The 24,432-nt window shown below is 42.0% G+C and overlaps 1 protein-coding gene across 1 annotated transcript in view; it reads left to right on the top strand.

Annotated features, from left to right (window-relative positions):
- PREP (prolyl endopeptidase) overlaps positions 1 to 24,432 on the top strand; it is a 134,535-nt gene that overhangs the window by 68,231 nt on the left and 41,872 nt on the right. Inside the window, exons 8-10 of the mRNA XM_025383591.1 lie at positions 1,954 to 2,145; positions 6,427 to 6,624; positions 12,029 to 12,132. Coding sequence (XP_025239376.1) covers positions 1,954 to 2,145; positions 6,427 to 6,624; positions 12,029 to 12,132 — 494 coding nt within the window. The remainder of the gene's footprint in view (positions 1 to 1,953; positions 2,146 to 6,426; positions 6,625 to 12,028; positions 12,133 to 24,432) is intronic.

The raw sequence follows: 24,432 nt of genomic DNA, 5'->3' as shown, positions 1-24,432 counted from the left end.
GTTTAATTCAATAACAAATTATATGAAGATATGCTGCAGAGATGAATGAGATAATGAATGTAAAATTGCCTTGAGAGATTCAAGGAATGTAAATGAACTACCCAAATTAGTGTAGCAATTTCACTGTGAAATTAAAAGTAGATAATTGGAGAATAGCTAAGATCTGGCATTGCCTTTTAGTAGTTTAGAAGTCATAGAACTTTTTTGTTTATGGAACTTTTGAAATGTTCTCTGAACATCATCTGTGTCAAACACATGGTAAAACAGATGTTTTTCCAAGGGATTTTGTGGTTTCAACTTTAAATATTAAAAGTGGCGTTTAGGGAGCTATTTAAATGATGATGATATGGACGTACTGAAAATTTTCTTTAGTGATGATCATCTCTAGTTCTTAGTATTAAAGTCTGGAAAATGTCCCTTTTATGCCAAAGAAAATTTTATTTTCTATGTTTCAAGTTACCTGCCACTCAGTTTTGTGCCAAGTATGAAACAGTGAATGAAAAGACAAACAATAAGCAAATAAATACATAATTGTATCTTGAGAAAGAGCTGGGCACTAGGTTGTGTACGTGTAGTCCTGGCTACTCGGGATGCTGAGGCAAGGAGGATCTTGGGAGCCCGGGAGTTGGAGGTTGCAGTGAACTATGATTATGCCTGTGAATAGCCACTGTGTTCAAGCCTGGGCAACGTGGAGAGACCTCATCTCTTCTTGTTCTTGTTGTTGTTGTTGTTGAGACAGAGTCTCACTCTGCTTAGGCTGGAGTGAAGTGGTGTAGTCTCAGCCCATTGCAACCTCTGCCTTCTGGGTTCAAGCAGTTCCGTGCTTCAGCCTCCCAAGTAAGCTGGGATTACAGGCATGTGCCACCGCACCCAGCTAATTTTGTATTTTTAATAGAGACAGGGTTTCACCATGTGGCCAGGCTGGTCTCGAACTCCTGACCTCAAGTGATCCGCCTTCCCTGGCCTCCCAAAGTGCTGTGATTACAGTCATGAGCCATCATGCCCAACCGAGAGACCTCATCTTTTAACAAACAAAAATAAATAGATAAATATATCTTGAGAGAAGTGCTGTGAAGAAACAAACTGGGTGCCAGTTAAAAGTGGCATCTAATAAAGGCCAATGCCAGTAAAGGACAGGAAGTGAAGCAAGTGTTAGAACCATCTGAAGTTGGCTAAGTGGGAAAGGACTGTAGCATGCAAGACCGTGGGAAGGAATTTTTATTTTATTTCAAGTATAATGGAGAAATCATTGAAAGTTTCTAAGGGCACTAACATGGACCAGTTTAGAAGATTGAGATATTGTGATGGCTGCCATACTGAGAAAATCAAGAGTGACAGTGGGAAGACCAGGCAGGAAGCTAATGTTATAGACCAAGAATTCTCAGACTTGGCACTATTGACCTTTTTAGCTGGCTGCTACTTTGTTATAGGGCTGTCCTGTGAATTGTAGCATGTTTAGCAGCATCTCTGGTCTCTACCCTTTAGGTGCCAGTGGTAGCCCCACCCTCAAGTTGTGACAGCCAAAAATGTCTCCAGACATTTTCAGATGTTCCCTGGGGGTGAAAGTGTCTGTGGTTGGGAGCCACTGCTGTGGAACACAGAGACTTGGGAGGGAGACAACGACGACTTGGAATGGTGTGATGGCAGGAGAGGTGGAGAGAAGTACCCAGATTTGAGGCTGGCTCAGGTGGAAGAGGATTTACCAGATTTTGTGGGGGTGATGGGCTGGGAAGAGAGGTCCTTCATTCTGCCCACCTTGCCGAGTGTTTCAAGGGCTCCTTAGCATTTTTCAATTCGCGTACAACTGGTCCTTGCTCCCTTTCATGCCCTAGATCTCCCAAATATCTCTGCTTTATGTTTTAGGGTTAAGAAAGATCCACCCTCCCCTCCCTACACACAAAGTAACACCATTTTTAAACATTAGAGAGATGATAATGCTTGGTCTCTTGCCAGGAATCCTAAAGTGGGTAAAACTGATCGACAACTTTGAAGGAGAATATGACTACGTGACCAATGAGGGGACGGTGTTCACGTTCAAGACGAATCGCCATTCTCCCAACTATCGCGTGATCAACATTGACTTCAGGGATCCTGAAGAGTCTAAGTGGAAAGTGCTTGTTCCTGAGCATGAGAAAGATGTCTTAGGTGAGAACACATGTTACTTGAAAATTGTGCTCTTATTTTTGATGAGAAGGTCAACAAGTTAGTGCATCTCTCATTCTCTAGTGACCTGTTACAAGATAAAAAACCTTCAACCTGTAGTCATCAGGAATGAAGTGTCTAAATAGTTCATCCAAGTTTTCATTGTGTCATATCTTTGTAGCTTAGTACTATATCATGTAGAAATGCAGGGTCTTCATAAAAATTGTAGAGGTAGGATTTCAGACTTCGAAGGTACTGCTTTTTAAAAAAATAGGTCAGTTGTCTTTGTATACTTAATGTCTGGTAATAATCACGAACATTTAATATTTAAAACTATTTAGATTTAGAATCCTTAGCTTTAAGCCTTTGAGTAACCTTTGGCTATTGGCAGTATCCCTGTTGTTGATCTTAGTGTGGATTTAGAGCCCTCTTATTAGAAAAGGGAATAGACTATTGTCAGATCGAATTGAAACCCATCGCAGTTGCTGCTTTGTGCTGTGAACTATGTTAACCTCTTGAGAACGTCACTTCCATATCAGTCGTGTTTCACAGAGAGCCTTTCAGTTCCCTTTTATTCATTCTCTGTGATTTTTCCAAAAATGATATGCTGCTTGATAAATTATTTGTTGCATGAAAGTTGATTTTGAGTAGAATAAAACTCATTAATTTGGGGACAGTTTTTTACACAAAAGAGGAGTTCAGTACCATTAGGCCAAGGAAGTTTACTTGGTGGTGGTGAATTTCTGCTGCTGGGTTGAATGAGGATAAAATAGGACCATTTAAAAATGCAAATATATGTGGTATATAAGGAGGAAAAAAAGTCCCCCTTGAGATCTACAGAGTGGCCCTGTCTGAGTTAAAGCAGTCCTAAAATGTGTTTTTCAGTGAATTAAAGCACAGGTCTTGGAGTCAGGCAGATCCACGTTCAGGTCCTTGATCAATAAGGAACTATTCCTCTCTTGCTCAAGGTGGTGTGCTTTCTGTGCCTGGCAGGTATTTAAACCTAGCATTGCTTGGGGGTGGCAGGCGAGCAGCTGATTCCAGCTGCTTCTCTCGGGATCACAGGTTGCTGTGGGCACTTCCTGCTGCTCCCTTGTTTCTGCACGTCCCTTGACCCTGGAGAAAGCACTCCTGGGTGTTTTCTTGAGTCTGTTCAGTCCCTGGGCACCTGACTGCACCCCTCAACCCTTTTGTACTTAGATCTCCATACCCCTGTAGGCAGTTCTGTTGGACAGGACCCAAGACAACCGCATGCCTGCTCGAAATTCATGTCTGTAACCCTGAGACAGCAACCCATTCCAGACTCTTCCTCTCAAGTCGTTGGCCATTGTCCTGCCTTTTGGATTTCCAGGCACAGTCCCTATAACTTGCAGGTCTGGATCAGGCACCAGTACCCTGTCTGTGTTAGGCTGGGGTCGGTAGAAGGTGATAATCTTGTCACCCTCCCGTAGGGCGGGGGACTTACAGGCAAGAGCAAGAGGAAATCTTATCACCTGTCTCCTCAAAACCCTCTGTTCACATTCTGACCCTTATTTATATTTGGATGAGGGATCCACAAGACACAAAACAGATTTTTGACCATTTATTTCAATATCTTTGTGTAGTGAATCTGTTTCATGGTCACTTTGATAGCCTGATGGCTTCTGTCCAAACCAAGGCAGGAATGTCCCCCTAAGGGTAGTTATAGCCAGCAGTTAGTGAGGGCTTCCTACGTGCCAGGTTCAGCATTCTATTCTTCATGCACAGAGCTCATGCATGCGTTGGTGCATCCCAATGAGACTTAGGTGGCATAAGTCTTCGGGTAGGTGCTCAAGGAGTTTTTCAGGCACAGGTCAGGATTAAACAGTGATTCTTGTATAGGACACCATCATGGATGTTGTAACTATTTCCCAAGGCATCTGAATTTCTGCCATTTAAAGTCAAAAGAGGGGTTTTAACTATGCCTTAAGGTGACATTCCATCTTATAGATGTAATGCAATGCAGGTTAATGCTAGGAGATTTTGTTGAGGGGGGTGATGTATTTGTATAACCTTCCTTCTGAAAAGTTATAAGATTTTCAGACTGGAAAGGGGAAACCTTCAGTGTTCACTAGAACTCATCAGTTTAAAGAGAAGCATGGTTGAATTTGAATGTGCCATATATCATTAGCACGGAGCGCCCTATTGAGAAAAAAGACCTATAAATGAGTCATAAAGTACAGCTGTAAAGTCAGAGCTTTTATTAATGACAGTCTACAAATCACCTTGTCCTTTTGTTACTCACTTTTGTCTGTTTTATAATTCTGATGTACTCATAGTTAACACAGATTGATTATTCTTTGACGGCTATAATTTACTTCATTTTCCCCCCATAGTTTTGTCTCTTTAAAACATTAAGCCACATGAAATATGTTGCCTGACTGAGGTTTTTTTAAAAAGTGCATTGGAGAATGAGCAAATTACTTTTGGTTGTATGAGTTCTTCTTTATGTTCTCACTTGAGAAAAAAAAGCTTGCCGTAGTAATCACAGCAGCCCAAGATCAAGGCCCCTGGTGACCCTCAGAGTTCCCTCTGGCCAACATCTTGTTTTTCATGTGGATAAATTCTAGCATCCTAAAAACGTGAACTGCTAGTTTCTTGGGTTATCAAAATAAGCAGCGTCAAGAACCCCACCCTACCACATGAAACCCAAGAAAGGCTTGTCTGTTCAGCACATGTGGCCTGTCACCTGTAGCCCTGTTCTCACTTCCACTTGCTGCGGTGTCTCTCCCTCTGGGGGACCTGGCCCTACCTCAGGCAGACCTCTGTGCTTGCCCTTCGTTTTCTCCTTTCCTTATCACCTCTCACTCCTACTCTCCCAGCTCTGTCACTGAACTCTGTCACTGCAAGTTGCAGCCCTGGGAGTTGAGGAGAACTCTTTACCTTACTCTCCATATCCCTGCAGGCATCAAGCCCTGGCTGTTCTTCTTAGGAAGTACCTTTCATTTATTTTCTTTCCTGCCCAGACTTGATCCCCCGCTTGATGTGGTGTTCTCCCCGGCTTGTTGCAATAGTGCTCTTACTCTTCTCCGCTCCGTAGACTTCCATTGTTCTGCATTCAGCTGTCAGACACATGCATCCTTGATTAATGCCATCTTTGTGTTGCCCTTGTGTTCAAACAGTGGCTCCACAGTCACAGGTAAATAACTCCCCTCTACCTGGCTCACTGGATGGCCTATCAGGCTACCACCAGCATCTCCATCTGCCTTAACCTGAACAGCTCTTCCTCTTGAAAACAGATCTCTCATTTGTTCTCTTTACCAGTCTTCTTTCTGTCCTTTCTGTTCCTTTCCCCATTCCTGGCTCTGGCCTTCGTGCCAGGAGTCGCCTGTCTTCCTGCACCTCATCCCATAGGATGCTGTGCTTTTCCTGCTAGCCCCCATTTCCCCTCCATCTCCACACTCCTGTACTTGAGACTCAATTCAACCCTTGCTTTAGGGCTGTCATTGTTTTGGATCCTCAACCAACCAGTCACTTACCCTTGTTTATGGTTTATTACTTGCATTTTTATATGATTTTGTCTCACGAGCAGAATCGACCTCATCTTACTACTTGTCTCTCTAGCACTTTGCAGGGAATCTGGTGGATAACAAGGGCTTATTACATTTTTATCTAATAATCCTGTCAGACATGAACCATGATTTGGCTTTTATTGTTTTCCTCCTTATAGCTCCTATAGCATGATAATGGGCACAAAATAGGAAGGCAGGGTTACTATTCCAGACATTATCTAGGTCATCAAAAGCCCTTGGCCGAGGAAATAAAATAGTCATTTATTAAAGGAATGTGTTGAAAACTAGATGAATAATTAAAACCAATTATCAGGCTGGGCACGGTGGCTCACGCCTGTAAACGCCTGTAATCTCAACACTTTGGGAGGTCGAGACGGGCAGATCTCTTGAGGCCAGGAGTTCAAGACCAGTTTGGACTAGATAGTGAAACCCTGTCTACTAAAAATATGAAAATTAGCCAGGCGTGGTGGCACACATCTGTAATACCAGCCACTTGGGAGGCTGAGGCAGAAAAATCCCTTGAACCTGGGAGGTAGAGGTTGCAGTGAGCTGAGATTGCACTACTGCACTCCAGCCTGGGCAACAGAACAAGACCCTGTCTCCAAAAAAAAAAAAAAAAAAAAGTAAAAGTGACGTTGCAAGTCTCATTGCTACATATAGTCCTATGTGTAGCTCTGGAACTGTTGCTCAATTAAATATGTTTTCATTAATTTTTAAAATTGCATTAGGTGTTTTCTCCTTCTTATCCTTTCAGAATGGGTAGCTTGTGTCAGGTCCAACTTCTTGGTCTTATGCTACCTCCATGATGTCAAGAACATTCTACAGCTCCACGACCTGACTACTGGTGCTCTCCTTAAGACCTTCCCGCTTGAGGTCGGCAGCATCGTGGGGTACAGCGGTCAGAAGAAGGACACTGAAATCTTCTATCAGTTTACTTCCTTTTTATCTCCAGGTAAGTGTTTTTTCACTGTTGCTGTTCACTTTAAAAATCAGACTGGTGTTTGGGTTTCTTTGGGGGAAATGGAAGTATAATGCTATGTTATTGAAAATCACATATGCTGTATTATAGCCAAAATTACTTACTGGGAATAAAACGCTAGAACAGATGCCCAGAACAAAGGGAAAGGTAAATGCTTAAAATGGCACTCTCATTAGTCTTATATTCCAAGTCTCTGTTCTTCTGGAGCCAGGAACAGCTAACGTTCTAGGTTGATTAAAAATTAGTACCAATGGGCCAGGCATAGTGGCTCACTCCTATAATCCTAGCACTTTGGGAGGCCGAGGCGGGTGGATCGTAAGGTCAAGAGATCGAGACCATCCTGGGCAAACCCAGGGTGGTTTCACATGGTGAAACCCAGTCTCTTCTAAAAATACAAAAATTAGCCTGGCGTGGTGGCATGTGCCTGTAGTCCCAGCTGCTCAGGAGGCCGAGGCAGGAGAATCGCTTGAACCCGGGAGGCAAAGGTTGCAGTGAGCTAAGATTGCACCACTGCACTCCAGCCTGTCAACAGAGCGAGACTCCATCTCAAAAAAAAAAAAAAAAAATTAGTCCCAATGAATACAACGTTTGATTCAGTCTTTGGTCTATATGCACAAGAACACAGTGCAGATATAAAAATGTAAAATATTTAGCTACATCTGACAAAAAAATGTTCTCTGGAATAAGCTGAGAATCAATTCTGCTGTTGTTAAACCAAAATAAAATGTAATTCTAAAAGTATAGTCTTACATCATGAAAAAATGTGTGTTATTTGGTTCTAGTAGGTAAGGGAAACACTTGTAAGTTGTGGTTTTACATTTTATGGTGTGAGTTAATTTTCCCCAAAGTAAACATAGCTCTCTTTTTAACTTAAAAAAAAAAAAATTGGTCACCTTCAGTTTGCTTTGTTTTGTTTTTTTCCTCCATTCCATCCGTCTGCACTGTTTTTGTAGCATCATGGCCATACACACACTGTGGTTTGTCCCAGGAGTCTGGCTCAGTTGGCAGTTTGCAGTTGACCAGGCAGACCCTGTCCTAAAAGCAATCTGGCTGAAAAAAAGTCTGCACTTTCCTTATGCACATATGTTGAACTCCTCCGAAATGCTTTTTGTCCCACTCAGTTTTGCAGTCGTTTGGTCATTAGACAAAAAAAGCAGTCTTAGGGGAGAGCAAGGCAGGTGCTCAAGTGGCCCCGACCGCCTCTTGGGATTTGGCCAGTTGACAGTGATGTCTCGGCACTTTTATTTTGAGCCTCTGAGTCACAGAGCAGGCAATCCATAAGGAATCTTATTGTGGTGGCAGGTTTCTGTCAGGGTTATTAAAACCAAAAGAATAATGTTCTGTAAATAGGTCTGATAGTATACCTTGAAAACCTAGCAGGCTTTACTTTCCCAAGCACCTTGCAGTGGATCAAGAGAAACTAGGAAAAGCACCCACAAGAATGTGGAAACTGTGCAAGGGCCAGAAGCCAGGAAGTGACCGTTCAAGAATTCGACTTCAGGGTGTCCTGCACCTCCCCCATTCCCTCTTCCCCCTAGAACCTGGAGTACAGCAGCAGCCAGTGGACAGATGAGGAAAATCATTTCTTCTAGATAGCCATTCTTAACCCACTGCTGCAGTACCCACAGTTTATTTCCTCAAATTTACACTGGGTACAGAAGTTTTACTTTGGAAAATTTTGTATCTTAAACAGTTTAAATGGATAAAGGACAATGAGGAGGGCAGTGAGGGTGACTCACCTGCTCTTAATAAAAGCTGGAGTTCCCAAAGGCCTGTAAACCTCCTTCAGTGACCGCATGTGACCATTTATGTCAGGAACAAGCTCATCATTACCTGGGGAAGAAAGGGCTTATTGTCCAAGTGTAAAATGTTGGGTTCTGTGCCAAGCAATGAAATATTATCCGTGACTGTGGCTGTGAAATTTGAAAAGAGAAGTGTGTTCCTCGTTCTGTACTGCCAGGCATTTTCTGACCAAGCTTTAATTTTCTGACCAAGCTTTGTCTGTCTCGTTTTACTAGTTTTGCCTCCATTTTTCTCTTTTCTCTCCCGAATGCAATTTGATTTCTAAAACCAGAGAAAGGGGCTTCCACACTCAGATCTTGTGAGACCAAATGCAAAAACAGCCATCAGATAATTAGATTAGATCTCATGAAAGCGTGGATTGTCAGTGTGTGTATATACACATCAGCTCACAAGTAGTCTTGCACTGGTGTCTGAAGGCTAGCTGTTCACTACTACAGTAAAGAGCAGAGGCACTCAATTATATGGAAAGCCCCAGGGTCACAAATAACTGCAGCTCCAGCTTCCTGCTGCAGACATTTGGTACCTCTGGCAGGTGCACACCAGCTGACTTTGTTTTCCTTGGAGGTACATGGTGAAAACACATCTTGAGCCCAAGCCACTTATGACTTACTTTGGCACCTTGAGTCCCATTTGGAAGAAAACAGGCACCCGTAGCAGCTTAGAGCACAGTGCACTTATTCCCTGTGGTTCAAACCACTTAGTGGTTGAACCTGTGAACTCTGTACTTGTGGAACCTTGGAGAGTTGCCTAGGGTGAGCTCCAGACCTGCGTGTTGTAATAATCTTGTAGAGCAGTCCCATATGCATGGCTCTGGGAGTCAGGGGTGACAAATCATAGAAAAGCCTTTCAGGGATTATCAGTGAAAGTCTAAACTTTTTGAGACTTGTTTTTTGTTGTTGTTGTTCTTTTAATAATGTTAAAACCCAACCTAAAATCAGTTAAAACAAAATTTCTGTGGGTTACAAAGTGTGCCGCCTTTTTACATACGTGACTTTTCGGATCCCCTGATTCTTGTTTTGATGGCTTCTCCTAGAGCTGTCTCTTTCTCCTGACTACTCCTGCTTCTCCTTACATTTATTTCAGATTACACTGGGAACATACCAGCTGATCTCCCTGCCTCCTTCTCAAGTCCAGATACCTCCTCTGGCCTTAAGGGACTTCCATAGTTCAGTTCTCTTTTTTCAGACTTAAACTTTGAAATTTATTTCCTAGCGATCACCTGACCAACTCTGGTTTATGATTCTAGGATGTTTTCTTCAAACCCCACCTTCCTTGTTCTTATCCTCTGTGAGCCAAATCAGATGGGACACAAAGCATCATTAGATTATAGGGATTCACATTATGCTGTGAATATGCAAGGGGCTAACCTAGATGGATCTGTAAATAGAAAGTATCGATAAAATATGTTAAGTGCCAATACCTCCAGGTTTAACACAGCCTCCTTCAGGGCACCACTTCTGGTGCACAGGACAGAAGAATAGGGAGGTCAGGCATTTGAAACTCTTTCCGTGAATAGTAACCAGCCCCTGTTACATATTTATTTCATTCTGTGGTTAGATTTGATGTCTCAACCTTTCTAGATAAACAGGCGTTTAGAGTCTATTTCCTACTCATTGTCTTTCACTACAGAACTTGCATTCTAGTACTTGGGAGCCTTGTCTCAGGTCACTGAGCTAGCAACTTGCAGAGCTGGGAATTTTGGCTCCCTAGGCCGTTGTCATTTGCTGTACTACAGGTCATGGTGATGCCACGGTGAGGCAGGTGCTCAAATGGCACATGCTTGGTCTGCACTCTGTCTTTGTTGTTGTTGTTGTTGTTTATTTGTCCTTTTTTTCTAAAATTTACATGCTTTTTGTGTTTGTGGGGGGCACCAGGTACTGATCAAGAAGCTCTTAAAAATTAAAACATACCACAAGAGATAGCCTTTTACCCTCAAGATTACATTGATTTAGGCAAGTACAGTGTTCAGTATATCTGGTAAATTAGAATGCATGCTCACAGAATGCAACTGGAAGAATATATAAAGGTATATTCTAACAAATATCCTAGCGTAACTTAAACTAAGAAAGTCAATACTTGAGTCATGTTATACATCTTACTGTCAGCGTTAATCGTATACCCTGTTATGGTCACCTTAAAACAGTTTGTCTGTAATCATGAGAATTGAGACAACATTCATAAGGATTGGCGGCTGTGCTGCTCACCGATCTGAATGTATTACTCCTTTCCAGTCGGGGGCAGCATATTGTTTCCCAGCTGTTAGTGAAGTGCATACACAGAGGAGTCGAGAAGAAAGGACTGACATTTTAATAATGATTATTCCATTTAAATGTGCCCTGTGGGAGTACTGTTTGGTTTTTGGTTTTCCAGCAAGTACTGATGGGATCACTAAATCGATTTTTCATAGACTTGACAGCATATGTTTAAAGTATTATGTGGGGAGGTGCTATTTCCACACCAGCCACTCTGTGGATGACTAGTTCTGTTTTATAAACCACAGCAGTGTCATTGTTTTCAAACATTAATGACTTGTCTTATTATTTCTTTGATTTCGTTCTTAAATGTTAGAAAGTAGTAGCATTGGCCGGGCGCGGTGGCTCAAGTCTGTAATCCCAGCACTTTGGGAGGCCGAGACAGGTGGATCACGAGGTCAGGAGATCGAGACCATCCTGGCTAACACGGTGAAACCCCATCTCTACTAAAAAAATACAAAAAACTAGCCGGGCGAGGTGGCCGGGGCCTGTAGTCCCAGCTACTCGGTAGGCTGAGGCAAGAGAATGGTGTGAACCTGGGAGGCGGAGCTTGCAGTGAGCTGAGATCCGGCCACTGCACTCCAGCCTGGGCGACAGAGCCAGACTCCGTCTCAAAAAAAAAAAAAGTAGTAGCATTAAATTCGGGAAATGTTTAATTAGTGTTTCGTAAGCTGGAATTCTTAGTATGTATAGTAGTCATTTTGTGTTGTGCACAATTACTGGGATCATCCAAATTGGAAAAGCAATTTTGTAGTACCTACTGATCATCTTTGGTCCATGATTGCTGTCCACATGAGTGTCCACAGAGAGGTAGGTGTCAGGTAGCAGGAGCCCCAGAGTGTTTTTATCAAGAGACCCCTGACTGGCTCTTGACCCTGGGCAAATCACTTGAGTTTTTTGTCAGTGACCTCCCAGGTCAAATGGCGCTAGATGAAGTCGACCATTTTTTTTTTTACCTGCATTCCTAAGTGACCCAGCTTGGGGAAGACCAGTTAAATTTCCACAATTAGGTTTCTCACCTTTTCTCATATTCACAGAATGCATTAGAATCTTCTAAAATGTATACACTTACTAGTGGTGTAAAAAAGAAGGCTGCATGAGATGGTGATGATGAGGATGAACACTTACATAGCACCCCTCATGCCAGATTCTGTTCTAAGCACTTGTATGCAGTGAGCCTTCGACTGTGGTGGGGATTAACCAAGTCCCTGACAAATAGTCCTCTCTTGCTATTACTGGCATTTGGTTGTAGTTTGTGATCCTTGCCCCCTTTGCATCTGGTGAGTCCCGTAGACTAAACCAAGCCTTCTTCTACTTTTTAGGTATCATTTATCACTGTGATCTTACCAAAGAGGAACTGGAGCCAAGGGTTTTCCGAGAGGTGACCGTAAAAGGAATTGATGCTTCTGATTACCAGACAGTCCAGGTATGGAGAATAAGATCTCATTAATGTGAGAGTTAGGAAGTCTGACTTTCAGGCTGGGCCATTCACACTGCAGCTTATCAGAAGCGGTGGAGGCAATTCATGGTAATACAGACAAGTATTTTGGAGCCCCCACTGTTGACGGTCATTGAGCCAGGCACTCAGGATTCAGCAGTGAGCTGGCGTAGTCCCTGCCCTCCCCTAGCCTGCAGGTTCTGCTCCTATGGCTGCTACTCTTGGACAGGAAGCTGGAGTTCTTTGTACTGGGGCTCCTATTGCAACATTTCTGTCTGTGTCGGTCTGCTTGCTTGATTATGGGTTGTGTTCTAGCTCAGGTCTTTTGGCGTTGTAAATAACATGGGGATTTGCTGTATGTAAAGTATTGACTTAAGTGCTGTGAGTCAGTGTTTTTAGTCTGAAGTTCATGTGCATTTCTGCATGGCACAGAGTAGACAATAAAACATTTGAATGCATAAATTAATTAATTGTCATATCACCACAAGCTTCGTCTTTGGCCACCATCTTTTCAGGTTAAGAATCTCCTTTTTTGTTTTTTCAGCTCCCCAAGGGTACTGAGTCTTCCAGAAACTGAATCACTGGTTGATTGATGATGATGAAGAATGTCTCTGTTCCTTTGCAATGAGAGGTCACCAGTAGGGCACCAGGTGTTTATCAAGGCCCTCCCACCTGGAGGGCTGGACCACACAGGTCACAGATTAGGAATCAGAACATTATTTGTGAAGAAAGATTAGAACAAAGAGCTCTGGATGTTCCCCACCATGTTTCTGTGAAACTAGGGCATTATTATAGCTTGGTGAATTACCCTTCAGTTGGCTAGAAATGCACTAGATGATAGGCTACATGTAGATCATGAATAAAGCTTTGTTTACAAAAACAGGTGGTGGGCTGGATTTGGTGTAGAACTATGATTTGTCAGCCCCTGTTCTATATCAGCATTTGGCACACTGGCCTTCTGTTTTATTGGAGAACACATGCCCGTCTGTTTACATACTGCCTGTGGTTGCTTTAGCACTTAGAGTGGTTGCAGCAGAAATTCTGTGGTCCAGAAGGCTTAAAATACTTAATATTTGCCCTTGAAGAAAGAGTTTGCAGAATCTTCATCTATGTAAATAGCATTTAAAAGCACAACATTCTTGATAGATAAACAGGGCCAAGAAGACATACAGGGTCAAGAAGCTCTGTCAGACAGACAGATCTACCTGGGGCAAGTCATTTAACCTTTCTGCCAGTTTTTTCAACTGTAGAGATTGATAGTATCTGTTTTATAGGATTCCTGTGGGATTATTAACAGAGAAGATATATTAAAGAACTGGCAGTAGAATATAATCTATTTTTTTCAATCAACATTAGAACTAAATATAACAGACTTGTAGTTTCCTGTTTATTTGGCTGCTTCTTAGTTTTGTTTTCACAGTGAGCCATTGCCTGGGGCGAGATCCTGTAGGGGCCTGTAGCCCCTCTCTGGTATTTTCATGGTTCATAAATTCACCCTCATCCTATATCAATCTTTTAACATCAGTTCACTTTTGGTCTGGCATTCTTTGCTCTTTTTTCTTTTCTCTAATTTGTAAAAAATGTGTCCCTATCAGCTATGACATTTGGTCTTTTCAAGGCCTAGTTCTGGTCCTTGCTTGGGTATCCCCAGCGAGGATAGGTGTGCCTCTCCTAACAGGAATGCCAGGGACACCCAGGCAGCACCCAGCAAGTGTTCTCTCCTCTGCTCTCAAGAGCACAGCCTCAGCTGCCCTAGGTAGGATGGGGTAGGGTTGCCCAAGAGAGATCCTGATCTTCTCATGCCTATGAGGGGGCTCAGCTCTGTGTAAAACAAGACACGGTTTTCTTCTTTTTTCCACTTCCCACAAACATTTAATACCCAAGTGTATAACTGCCTTTGGAATGTGGGGAAGGGAAGGATCCCTATAATAATGACAGTTGCCAGGGAGGATGCTTCTTCCAGGGAAATACCTCTTTTTTTTTTTTTTAATAGGTTAAGTTCTAAAGTACATGTGCACAACGTGCAGGTTTGTTACATATGTATACATGTGCCATGTTGGTGTGCTGCATCCATTAACTCATCATTTACATTAGGTATATCTCCTAATGCTATCCCTCCCCCCTCTCTCTACCCCACGAGAGGCCCCGGTGTGTGATGTTCCCCTTCCTGTGTGCAAGTGTTCTCATTGTTCAATTCGCACCTATGAGTGAGAACATGCAGTGTTTGGTTTTTTGTCCTTGCGATAGTTTGCTGAGAATGATGGTTTCCAGCTTCATCCACATCCCTACAAAGGACATGAACTCATCCTTTTTTATGGGTGCATAGTATTCCATGGTGTATATGTGCCACATTTTGTTAATCCAGCCTATCATTGATGGACATTTGGGTTGGTTCCAAGTCTTTGCTATTGTGAATAGTGCTGCAGTAAACATACATGTGCATGTGTCTTTATAGCAGCATGATTTATAATCCTTTGGGTATATACCCCGTAATGGGATGGCTGAATCAAATGGTATTTCTAGTTCTAGATCCCTGAGGAATCGCCACACTGTCTTCCACAATGGTTGAACTAGTTTACAGTTTCACCAAGAGTGTAAGTGTTCCTGTTTCTCTACATCCTCTCCAGCACCTGTTGTTTCCTGATTTTTTAATGATTGCCATTCTAACTGGTGTGAGATGGTATCTCATTGTGGTTTTGATTTGCATTTCTCTGATGGCGAGTGATGATGAGCATTTTTTCATGTGTCTCTTGGCTGCATAAATGTCTTCTTTTGAGAAGCATCTGTTCATATCCTTTGCCTACTTTTTGATGGGGTTGTTTTTTTCTTGTAAATTTGAGTTCTTTGTAGATTCTGGATATTAGCCCTTTTGTCAGATGAGTAGATGGCAAAAATTTTCTCCCATTCTGTAGTTTCACTCCGATGGTAGTTCCTTTTGCTGTGCAGAAGCTCTTTAGTTTAATTAGATTCCATTTGTCAATTTTGGCTTTTGTTGCCATTGCTTTTGGTGTTTTAGACATGAAGTCCTTGCCCATGCCTGTGTCCTGAATGGTGTTGCCTAGGTTTTCTTCTAGGGTTTTTATAGTTTTAGCTCTAACATTTAAGTCTTTAATCCATCTTGAATTAATTTTTGTGTAAGGTGTAAGGAAGGGATCCAGTTTCAGCTTTCTACATATGGCTAGCCAGTTTTCCCAGCACCATTTATTAAATAGGGAATCTTTTCCCCATTTCTTGTTTTTGTCAGATTTGTCAAAGATCAGATGGCTGTAGATGTTTGGTATTATTTCTGAGGGCTCTGTTCTGTTCCATTGGTGTATATCTCTGTTTTGGTACCAGTACCATGCTGTTTCAGTTACTGTAGCCTTGTAGTATAGTTTGAAGTCAGGTAGCATCATGCCTCCAGCTTTGTTCTTTTGGCTTAGGATTGTCTTAGTAATGCGAGCTCTTTTTTAGTTCCATATGAACTTTAAAGTAGTTTTTTCCAATTCTGTGAAGAAAGTCATTGGTAGCTTGATGGGGATGGCATTGAATCTATAAATTACCTTGGGCAGTATGGCCATTTTGACAATATTGATTCTTCCAATCCATGAGCATGGAATGTTCTTCCATTTGTTTGTGTCCTGTTTTATTTCATTGAGCAGTGGTTTGTAGTTCTCCTTGAAGAGGTCCTTCACATCCCCTGTAAGTTGGATTCCTAGGTATTTTATCCTCTTTGAAGCAATTGTGAATGGGAGTTCACTCATGATTTGGCTCTCTGTTTGTCTGTTATTGGTGTATAAGAATGCTTGTGATTTTTGCACATTGATTTTGTATCCTGAGACTTTGGTGAAGTTGCTTATCAGCTTAAGGAGGTTTTGTGCTGAGACGATGGGGTTTTCTAAATATACAATCATGTCATCTGCAAACAGGGACAAAATTTGACTTCCTCTTTTCCTCATTGAATACCCTTTCTTTCTTTCTCCTGCCTGACTGCGCTGGCCAGAACTTCTAACACTATGTTGAATAGGAGTGGGGAGAGAGGGCATCCCTGTCTTGTGCCAGTTTTCAAAGGGAATGCTTCCAGTTTTTGCCCATTCACTATGATATTGGCTGTGGGTTTGTCATAAATAGCTCTTATTATTTTGAGATACATCCCATCAATACCGAATTTATTGAGAGTTTTTAGCATGAAGGGCTGTTGAATTTTGTCAAAGGCCTTTTCTGCATCTATTGAGATAATCGTGTGGTTTTTGTCTTTGGTTCTGTTTATATGCTGGATTACATTTATTGATTTGCCTATGTTGAACCAGCCTTGCATCCCAGGGATGAAGCCCACTTGATCATGGTGAATAAACTTTTTGATGTGCTGCTAGATTCGGTTTGCCAGTATTTTATTGATGATTTTTGCATCGATGTTCATCAGGGATATTGGTCTAAAATTCTCTTTTTTTGTTGTGTCTCTGCCAGGCTTTGGTATCAGGATGATGCTGACCTCACAAAATGAGTTAGGGAGGATTCCCTCTTTTTCTATTGTTTCGAATAGTTTCAGAAGGAATGGTACCAGCTCCTCCTTGTACCTCTGGTAGAATTCATCTGTGAGTCTGTCTGGTCCTGGACTTTTTTGGTTGGTAGGCTATTAATTATTGCCTCAATTTCAGAGCCTGTTATTGGTCTATTCAGGGATTCAAGTTCTTCCTGGTTTAGTCTTGGGAGGATGTATGTGTCCAGGAATTTATCCATTTCGTCTAGATTTTCTGGTTTATTCGCATAAAGGTATTTATACTATACTATTCTCTGATGTTAGTTTGTATTTCTGTGGGATCAGTAGTGATATCCCCTTTATCATTTTTTATTGCATCTATTTAATTCTTCTCTCTCTTCTTCTGTATTACTATTGCTAGCCGTGTATCAATTTTGTTCTCAAAAAATTAGCTCTGGATTCATTGAATTTTTTGAAGGGTTTTTGTGTCTCTATCTCCTTCAGTTCTGCTCTGATCTTAGTTATTTCTTGCCTTCTGCTAGCTTTTGAATGTGTTTGCTCTTGCTTCTCTAGTTCTTTCAATTGTGATGTTAGGGTGTCAATTTTAGATCTTTCCTGCTTTCTCTTGTGGGCATTTAGTGCTATAAATTTCCATCTTCACACTGCTTTAAATGTGTCCCAAAGATTCTGGTACGTTGTGTCTTTGTTCTCATTGGTTTCAAAGAACATCTTTATTTCTTCCTTTTGTTATGTACCCACGAGTCATTCAGGAGCAGGTTGTTCAGTTTCCATGTAGTTGAGTGGTTTTGATTGAGTTTCTTAGTCCTGAGTTTTAGTATGATTGCACTGTGGTCTGAGAGACAGTTTGTTATAATTTTTGTTCTTTTACATTTGCTGAGGAGTGCTTTACTTCCAACTATGTGGTCAACTTTGGAATACGTGCAATGTGGTGCTGAGAAGAATGTATATTCTGTTGATTTGGGGTGGGGAGTTCTGTAGATGTCTATTAGGTCCGCTTGGTGCAGAGCTGAGTTCAATTCCTGGATATCCTTGTTAACCTTCTGTCTCATCGATCTGTCTAATGTTGACAGTGGGGTGTTAAAGTCTCCCATTATTATTGTGTGGGAGTCTGAGTCTGTTTGTAAGTCTGTAAGGACTTGCTTTATGAATCTGGGTGCTCCTGTGTTGGGTGCATGTATATTTAGGACAGTTAGCTCTTCTTGTTGAATTGATCCCTTTACCATTATGTAATGGCCTTCTTTGTCTCTTTTGATCTTTGATGGTTTAAAGTCTGTCTTATCAGAGACTAGGATTTCAACCCCTGCCTTTTTCTGCTTTCCATTTTCTTGGTAGATCTTCCTCCATCCCTTTATTTTGAGCCTATGTGTGTCTCTGCATGTGAGAAGGGTCTCCTGAATACAGCACACTGATGGGTCTTGACTGTTTATCCAGTTTGCCAGTCTTTGTCGTTTAATTGGAGCATTTAGCCTATTTACATTTAAGGTTAATACTGTTATGTGTGAATTTGATCCTGTCATCATGATGTTAGCTGGTCATTTTGCTCATTAGTTGATGCAGTTTCTTCCTAGCATCAATGGTCTTTACATTTGGCGTGTTTTTGCAGTGGCTGGTACTGGTTGTTCCTTTCCATGTTCCTTTCCATGTTTAGTGCTTCATTCAGGAGCTCTTGTAGGGCAGGCTTGGTGGTGACAAAATCTCTCAGCATTTGCTTGTCTGTAAAGGATTTTATTTCTCTTTCACTTATGAAACTTAGTTTGGCTGGATATGACATTCTGAGTTGAAAATTCTTTTCTTTTAGAATGTTGACTATTGGCCCCCACTCTCTTCTGGCTCAGAGAGTTTCTGCCGAGAGATCTGCTGTTAGTCTGATGGGCTTCCCTTTGTGGGTAACCCGACCTTTCTCTCTGGCTGCCCCCAGAATTTTTTCCTTCATTTCAACTTTGGTGAATCTGATAGTTATGTGTCTTGGAGTTGCTCTTCTTGAGGAGTGTCTTTGTGGCATTTTCTGTATTTCCTGAATTTCAATGTTGGCCTGCCTTGCTAGGTTGGGGAAGTTCTCCTGGATAATATCCTGCAGAGTGTTTTCTAACTTGGTTCCATTCCCCCCCATCACCTTCAGGTAGACCAGTCAGACGTAGATTTTGTCTTTTCACATAGTCCCGTGTTTCTTGGAGGTTTTATTCGTTTCTTTGTACCTTTTTTCTCTGAACTTCTCTTCTCGCTTCCTTTCATTCATTTGATATTCAATCACTGATACCCGTTCTCCTAGGTGATCAAATTGGCTACTGAAGCTTGTGCATTTGTTCTTGTTCTCGTGCCATGCTTTTCAGCTCCATCACATCATTTTAGGACTTCTCTACACTGGTTATTCTAGTTGGTCATTCGTCTAATCTTTTTTCAAGTTTTTTAGCTTCTTTGCAGTGGGTTCAAACTTCCTCCTTTAGCTCGGAGAAGTTTGATCGTCTGAAGCCTTCTTCTCTCAACTCATCAAAGTCATTCTCCATCCAGCTTTGTTCCGTTGCTGGTGAGGAGCTGCGTTCCTTTGGAGGGGGAGAGGCCTCTTATTTTTAGAATTTTCAGCTTTTCTTCTCTGTTTTTCCCCCATCTTTGTGATTTTATCTACCTTTGGTCTTTGATGATGGTGACTTACAGGTGGGGTTTTGGTGTGGATGTCCTTCCTGTTTGTGAGTTTTCCTTTTAACAGTCAGGAGCCTCAGCTGCAGGTCTGTTGGAGTTTGCTGGAGGTCCACTCCAGACCCTGTTTGCCTGGGTATCAGCAGTGGAGGCTGCAGAAGAGTGAATATTGTTGAACAGCAAATGTTGCTGCCTGATCGTTCCTCTGGAAGCTTCGTCTCAGAGGGGGTACCTGGCCGTGTGAGGTGTCAGTCTGCCCCTACTGGGAGGTGCCTCCTAGTTAGGCTACTCGGGGGTCAGGGACCCATTTTAGGAGGCAGTCTGTCTGTTCTCAGATATCAGACTCCGTGCTGGGAGAACCACTACTCTCTTCAAAGCTGTCAGACAGGGACATTTAAGTCTGCAGTGGTTTCTGCTGCCTTTTGTTTGGCTGTGCCCTGTCCCCAGAGGTGGAGTCTACAGAGGCAGGCAGGCCTCCTTGTGCTGCCTCCACCAGGTCGAGCTTTCTGGTGCTTTGTTTACCTGCTGAAGCCTCAGCAATGGCAGGTGCCCCTCCGCGAGCCTCACTGCCGCCTTGTAGTTAGATCTCAGACTGCTGTGCCAGCAATGAGCGAGGCTCTGTGAGCAAGACTCCATGGGCGTGGGACCCTCTGAGCCAGGCACAGGATATAATCTTCTGGTGTGCCATTTGCTAAGACCATTGGAGAAGCGCAGTATTAGAGTGGGAGTGACCTGATTTTCCAGGTGCCATCTGTCGCCGCTTCCCTTGGCTAGGAAAGGGAATTCCCTGACCCCTTGTGCTTCCCAGGTGAGGCGATGCCTCGCCCTGCTTCGGCTCACGCTCAGTTGGCTGCACTCACTGTCCTGCCCCCACTGTCTGACAAGCCCCAGTGAGATGAACCCCGTACCTCAGTTGGAAATGTAGAAATCACCCGTCTTCTGCATTGCTCACGCTGGGAGCTGTAGACTGTAGCTGTTCCTATTGGTCATCTTGGAACCACCCCAGAAATACCTCTTACCACTTAGTATGATTGGAGTGTTTCCCCTATTCGATGGCTTTTTTTTTTTTCTGTTCTAATAATGGTAATATTCGTTATAGATGACAAGCTAGTTACCACCTAAAAAAGTATTGTTTTCATTTACAAATGAAAAGATAAAGCATGACAGCTAAGCAAGTGCCTCTGTGGAATACAAATCTACCAGCCGCATGCATAGCAGCCTGGAATGTCCAGGTTAAACCGAGTAGAACATGCACTTAGGCACCCCCAGGTGCCTGTGGCAATGGAACACTCCCAGAATTTCCCTGTACCTGGATCTCCACTTCCCAAAGAAAACTTCCTGGCATTGAGCCTCTTAAATACTTACAATTTTTGTACTGCTGTAATATGAGGAATAAAAAGACTCATGGTAAATATTTAAACAGTAACTGGACAGTACAGATTTTAATGCGTTGCTCTTCGTTTCCATATTTAGAAAATGCAACTTTGCCCTATGTATAATGCCAATAGATCTTTTATCTACTGATTATGTACCTCGTACATGTTGTACTGTTATTAAAATAGAATTCTTTCATTGTGTAAAAGGTGCCTTTGAAACACAATATGATGTCACAACAGCATTGTCACAACAGCATTGACTTGTATGGCTTAAAATCTGTTTTGCAGTGGTTTAGATTCAAGTGTATGTATGCAGCAGAGCTTTGACATGCAATGAGAGCGTGACAGATGTTCTCACATTTTGATCAGGCTCTTGGCAGTGTTGCCAACAATGACCTACCACTGTAAAAAGCAGACTCTGGAGAGAGATTTGTGGATGAATGGAAAGCATTCTAATGGTGCGTAATAGAAGCCACATTTTTGATTCTATTACACTTTATTTTCATTTTCAGTTACTTTAGGATAATGTTACTTTTGATTCCACTTGACCCTGGGGTTTATATTTACCCCATAGGTGACTTGAAAAGAGTATGTCCCAGGCTGTCTGTCATTTCTTCATTCATTCTGTGAGGCATATTATCATTTGGATGTGAATACTGCAGCACAGATTACTCTGCATGGTTAGTCAACACTGTGACCAAGAATCTCTTTTAATGGTGCTGCCTACCTGGTGGTGTAGCTGATAAAATAGACCAGCCAGGAGAAGGAGAAGGGCCAAATAAACATGGCTAAATGAGCCACAGAGTGCTCCTCTTTGTGTGATCTGTTAATACATTCCTTCAAGACCCTGAGCATCTCGACTGGGAAGGTGAGTGATCTGGTGTCATATTTTACAGACAGACACAAACAGAGCTGCTGTCTCTATATAACCTTTATCCATTCCTGATTATAGCTGTGGGTAGAAAATTGATCTGTACCAGAAATACAATTTTGAAAATCTGATCCTAGAAACACTGTCAGTTTATCTTCCAGTCTGGAACACAGATAAGAATTCAGTTTTAAATAGGTTTATCAAATCTGCAATTGATTCATCTTTTTCCTGCTTTTTATTGTAAATGACACAACCATGTAATATTGATTAGAACTTGTGTGCCATTGTCTTTTAAAAATAAGTCGAAATACTGAACATAGAAATTATATTTGTAAAACAGATTTGGTGGTAAGTGAATTTACCTGAAAAATCTGTCTACATTTACAATCAGCAATATGTTTCATTTTAAACAAAGTGAAGTCACAGGGAAATGGGAGTTAAATGTAGCCTATCAATAAATATTCATAGTATGATATGCAACGCCAGGTACTGTTTGAATACAAAGAAATTCCAGACATAAGCACTGCCCCTGGGAAATTTACAGTCTGACTGGAAAGTTGAAACATACAGATCTGAAAAGATCGAAGAACCCAAGGATGTTATCACAGTGGTCGGGGAAAGGCACAGGCTTCGGTCGGTGCTGTGGTGGTCACAGGCCATCCTGGCTGGGATAAAGGAGGAAGCCTTCACAGGAGGAGTGGAAGTTAGGCAGGGCTTTGAGGGAATGGGTGTTTTTATAATGTCCAGTTCCCCACTGAGATTCCTGAACAGTTTTACCACTGTCCTTTGTTCAAAGATTGCTTCTGCCTTTTTGTTACAGTAAATTCAAGAAAATAATAATCCTACCCTCAGTACCCTGTGCAGTGGTTGCCTGGGGCACTTCTCTGTGGATGAAATAGTGTACTGTGGTTGAACGTGGTGTCACAAAGGAATGTAATGTAGCAGAAATACACTTTGATTCCTCAGTGTTTCATCTTTGTTAAGCCAGCTAGAGATTGGCTTTTCTTTCCAAATGAAAGACAAGATTTATAGACCTGAAAAGAACACTTAACTGAGTCTATACCCTGAGTCAACTCCATTAACAAGTGTCTACATTTTATAAAAATCAGTATAAATTAAGAAAATCCAAGTACTCATATTTTAAGAAAGGGAGCAAACTTAATACCAAGGAAAAATAATAAAGATTTTATAAGTAGTTAACATTGATTTTATTATCTTTACTGTTGTTCTCTTATACTTAATAGGAATTTGGCTTTTCTGGGGATTACCTGCTATAGTACATATGAAACATCAATAACATGCCTAAGGCGGTTTGCTTTGCAGCCAAGCCAAAATGCTAAAGTAAGAAGATTCTTTGGCTTTACCAACATGCCTTGGGGTGGAGGGAGTGGGATTTTTTCTTTCCCTTTAATTCAGATTTTTCTAATCTTAGTGATAGCTGATGGGTGCTTACTAGCATATAGGCTTTGCCATTCAAAGAACATATTCTCAGAACATTAATTAGTGTTTTAATACTCATTAACTTCTGCGCCGAGTTCATGACACATACAGCTTTTGAGTGTTGCCTCATCCACATCCTTGGTGAGCTGACTGTTGAACGGGTGGCAGTGTCTTCCCACAGCAGCGTGTTCGTGTGATTGGGTACAGGTCAGAAATTTTCAGAACGGTTTAGTGAAGGGCGAATGGGGCAGCATTTTCAAAAAGCAGCTTTTCGAGAGGTCACTGCTTTCATACGATTAGGAAACTGCTTGAATTGGTATCAGCTGTTCTTGACGATCTAGTACCTGAGGGTTTGTGTTATTTTTGATATTATGCTTCATGGTGACATACGTTACGTTAGAATTTCACACATCGTGCAGGCATTCTAGATTGAGAGCATAATATTCATATTCAGAGTGTACGTACTCATGTCCCTTTCTCCTCCTCTGGATACCAGCTGTGTGATTCTGGAAGATAAGTCTGTTTTCTTGCTGTCTTATAATAGAGAAGTAAGTTATATGGCCAAAGTCTGTAGTTGCTGCAGTCTCTGCTCCACTCTACATAAATTCTCTCCTGTGTCTAAAAGAGGACATTACTTTGCAGCAACCTGAGACTACGTAATCTATGATATGGTGAATGGGTGTGTGTCAGCTGGCTTATAAAGATGTTTGTTAGGAGGTGACGTGCATTCTTTCTGCTTATGTCTTATTGGTGAAAACATACACTCGGTTGCAAAGAGGTTTGAGATGTAGTTTTATTCCCAGAAAAAAAAAAAATGTGGCCAGCTAAAAATTAGGGCCTTTTTATCAAGGAAACAAGAGGAATAGAGAGGTATTGGGGGACAACTAGCAGTCTGCCACACAATGCAAAAAAGACCTTCAGCAAGAGCTTTTTGGTGTAGACCCTGAGATCAGGGCACCCAAATGCCATCTGGTGGCCAGGTACCTAAATCTCAGGATCAGAGTTGGAAAAATGAAAGCTCCTAAAAAATAGAATTTTCAGATATTAGAATTGTTGACAGCAGAAATCACACACTATAAAGACAGAAGCACCTGTTCAGGAGGCACTCCTCCCATGAAGAAAGAAATTTAATACTGTTTCTAGAACATGAAGCGTGATGCAAGCGTATGGGAATATTTGGGCATTAGGATGGACGCTGAGGGATTGCCTGGCATGGTGAGGAAGCTGCGTGAGCTAGTGTCCAGATGGCTTTCCAGGTGTTTGATTCTCTGCTAAGTCAGCGTCTTGCCTGGGATGACCCAACTCCCAACTGCCCTCCTACACGGTCCCTGAGCAGGATGTGGACACAGTCCATCCTTTGCGCCTGCTGTTTGGAATGGAAGCATGGCACGAACCCACCTATAGAAAGGTAATCAGGTCCCTAATTTCATAGCTGCCTCCTTTGCTTTTTCCTAGGGGGTATGTTTTTCCACTAGTGTGATTCTGGC

The sequence above is a fragment of the Theropithecus gelada genome, chromosome 4 (assembly GCF_003255815.1).
Source record: "Theropithecus gelada isolate Dixy chromosome 4, Tgel_1.0, whole genome shotgun sequence".
Taxonomy (NCBI): Eukaryota; Metazoa; Chordata; class Mammalia; order Primates; family Cercopithecidae; genus Theropithecus; species Theropithecus gelada.
This window is presented reverse-complemented; position numbering and strand designations above follow the sequence as displayed.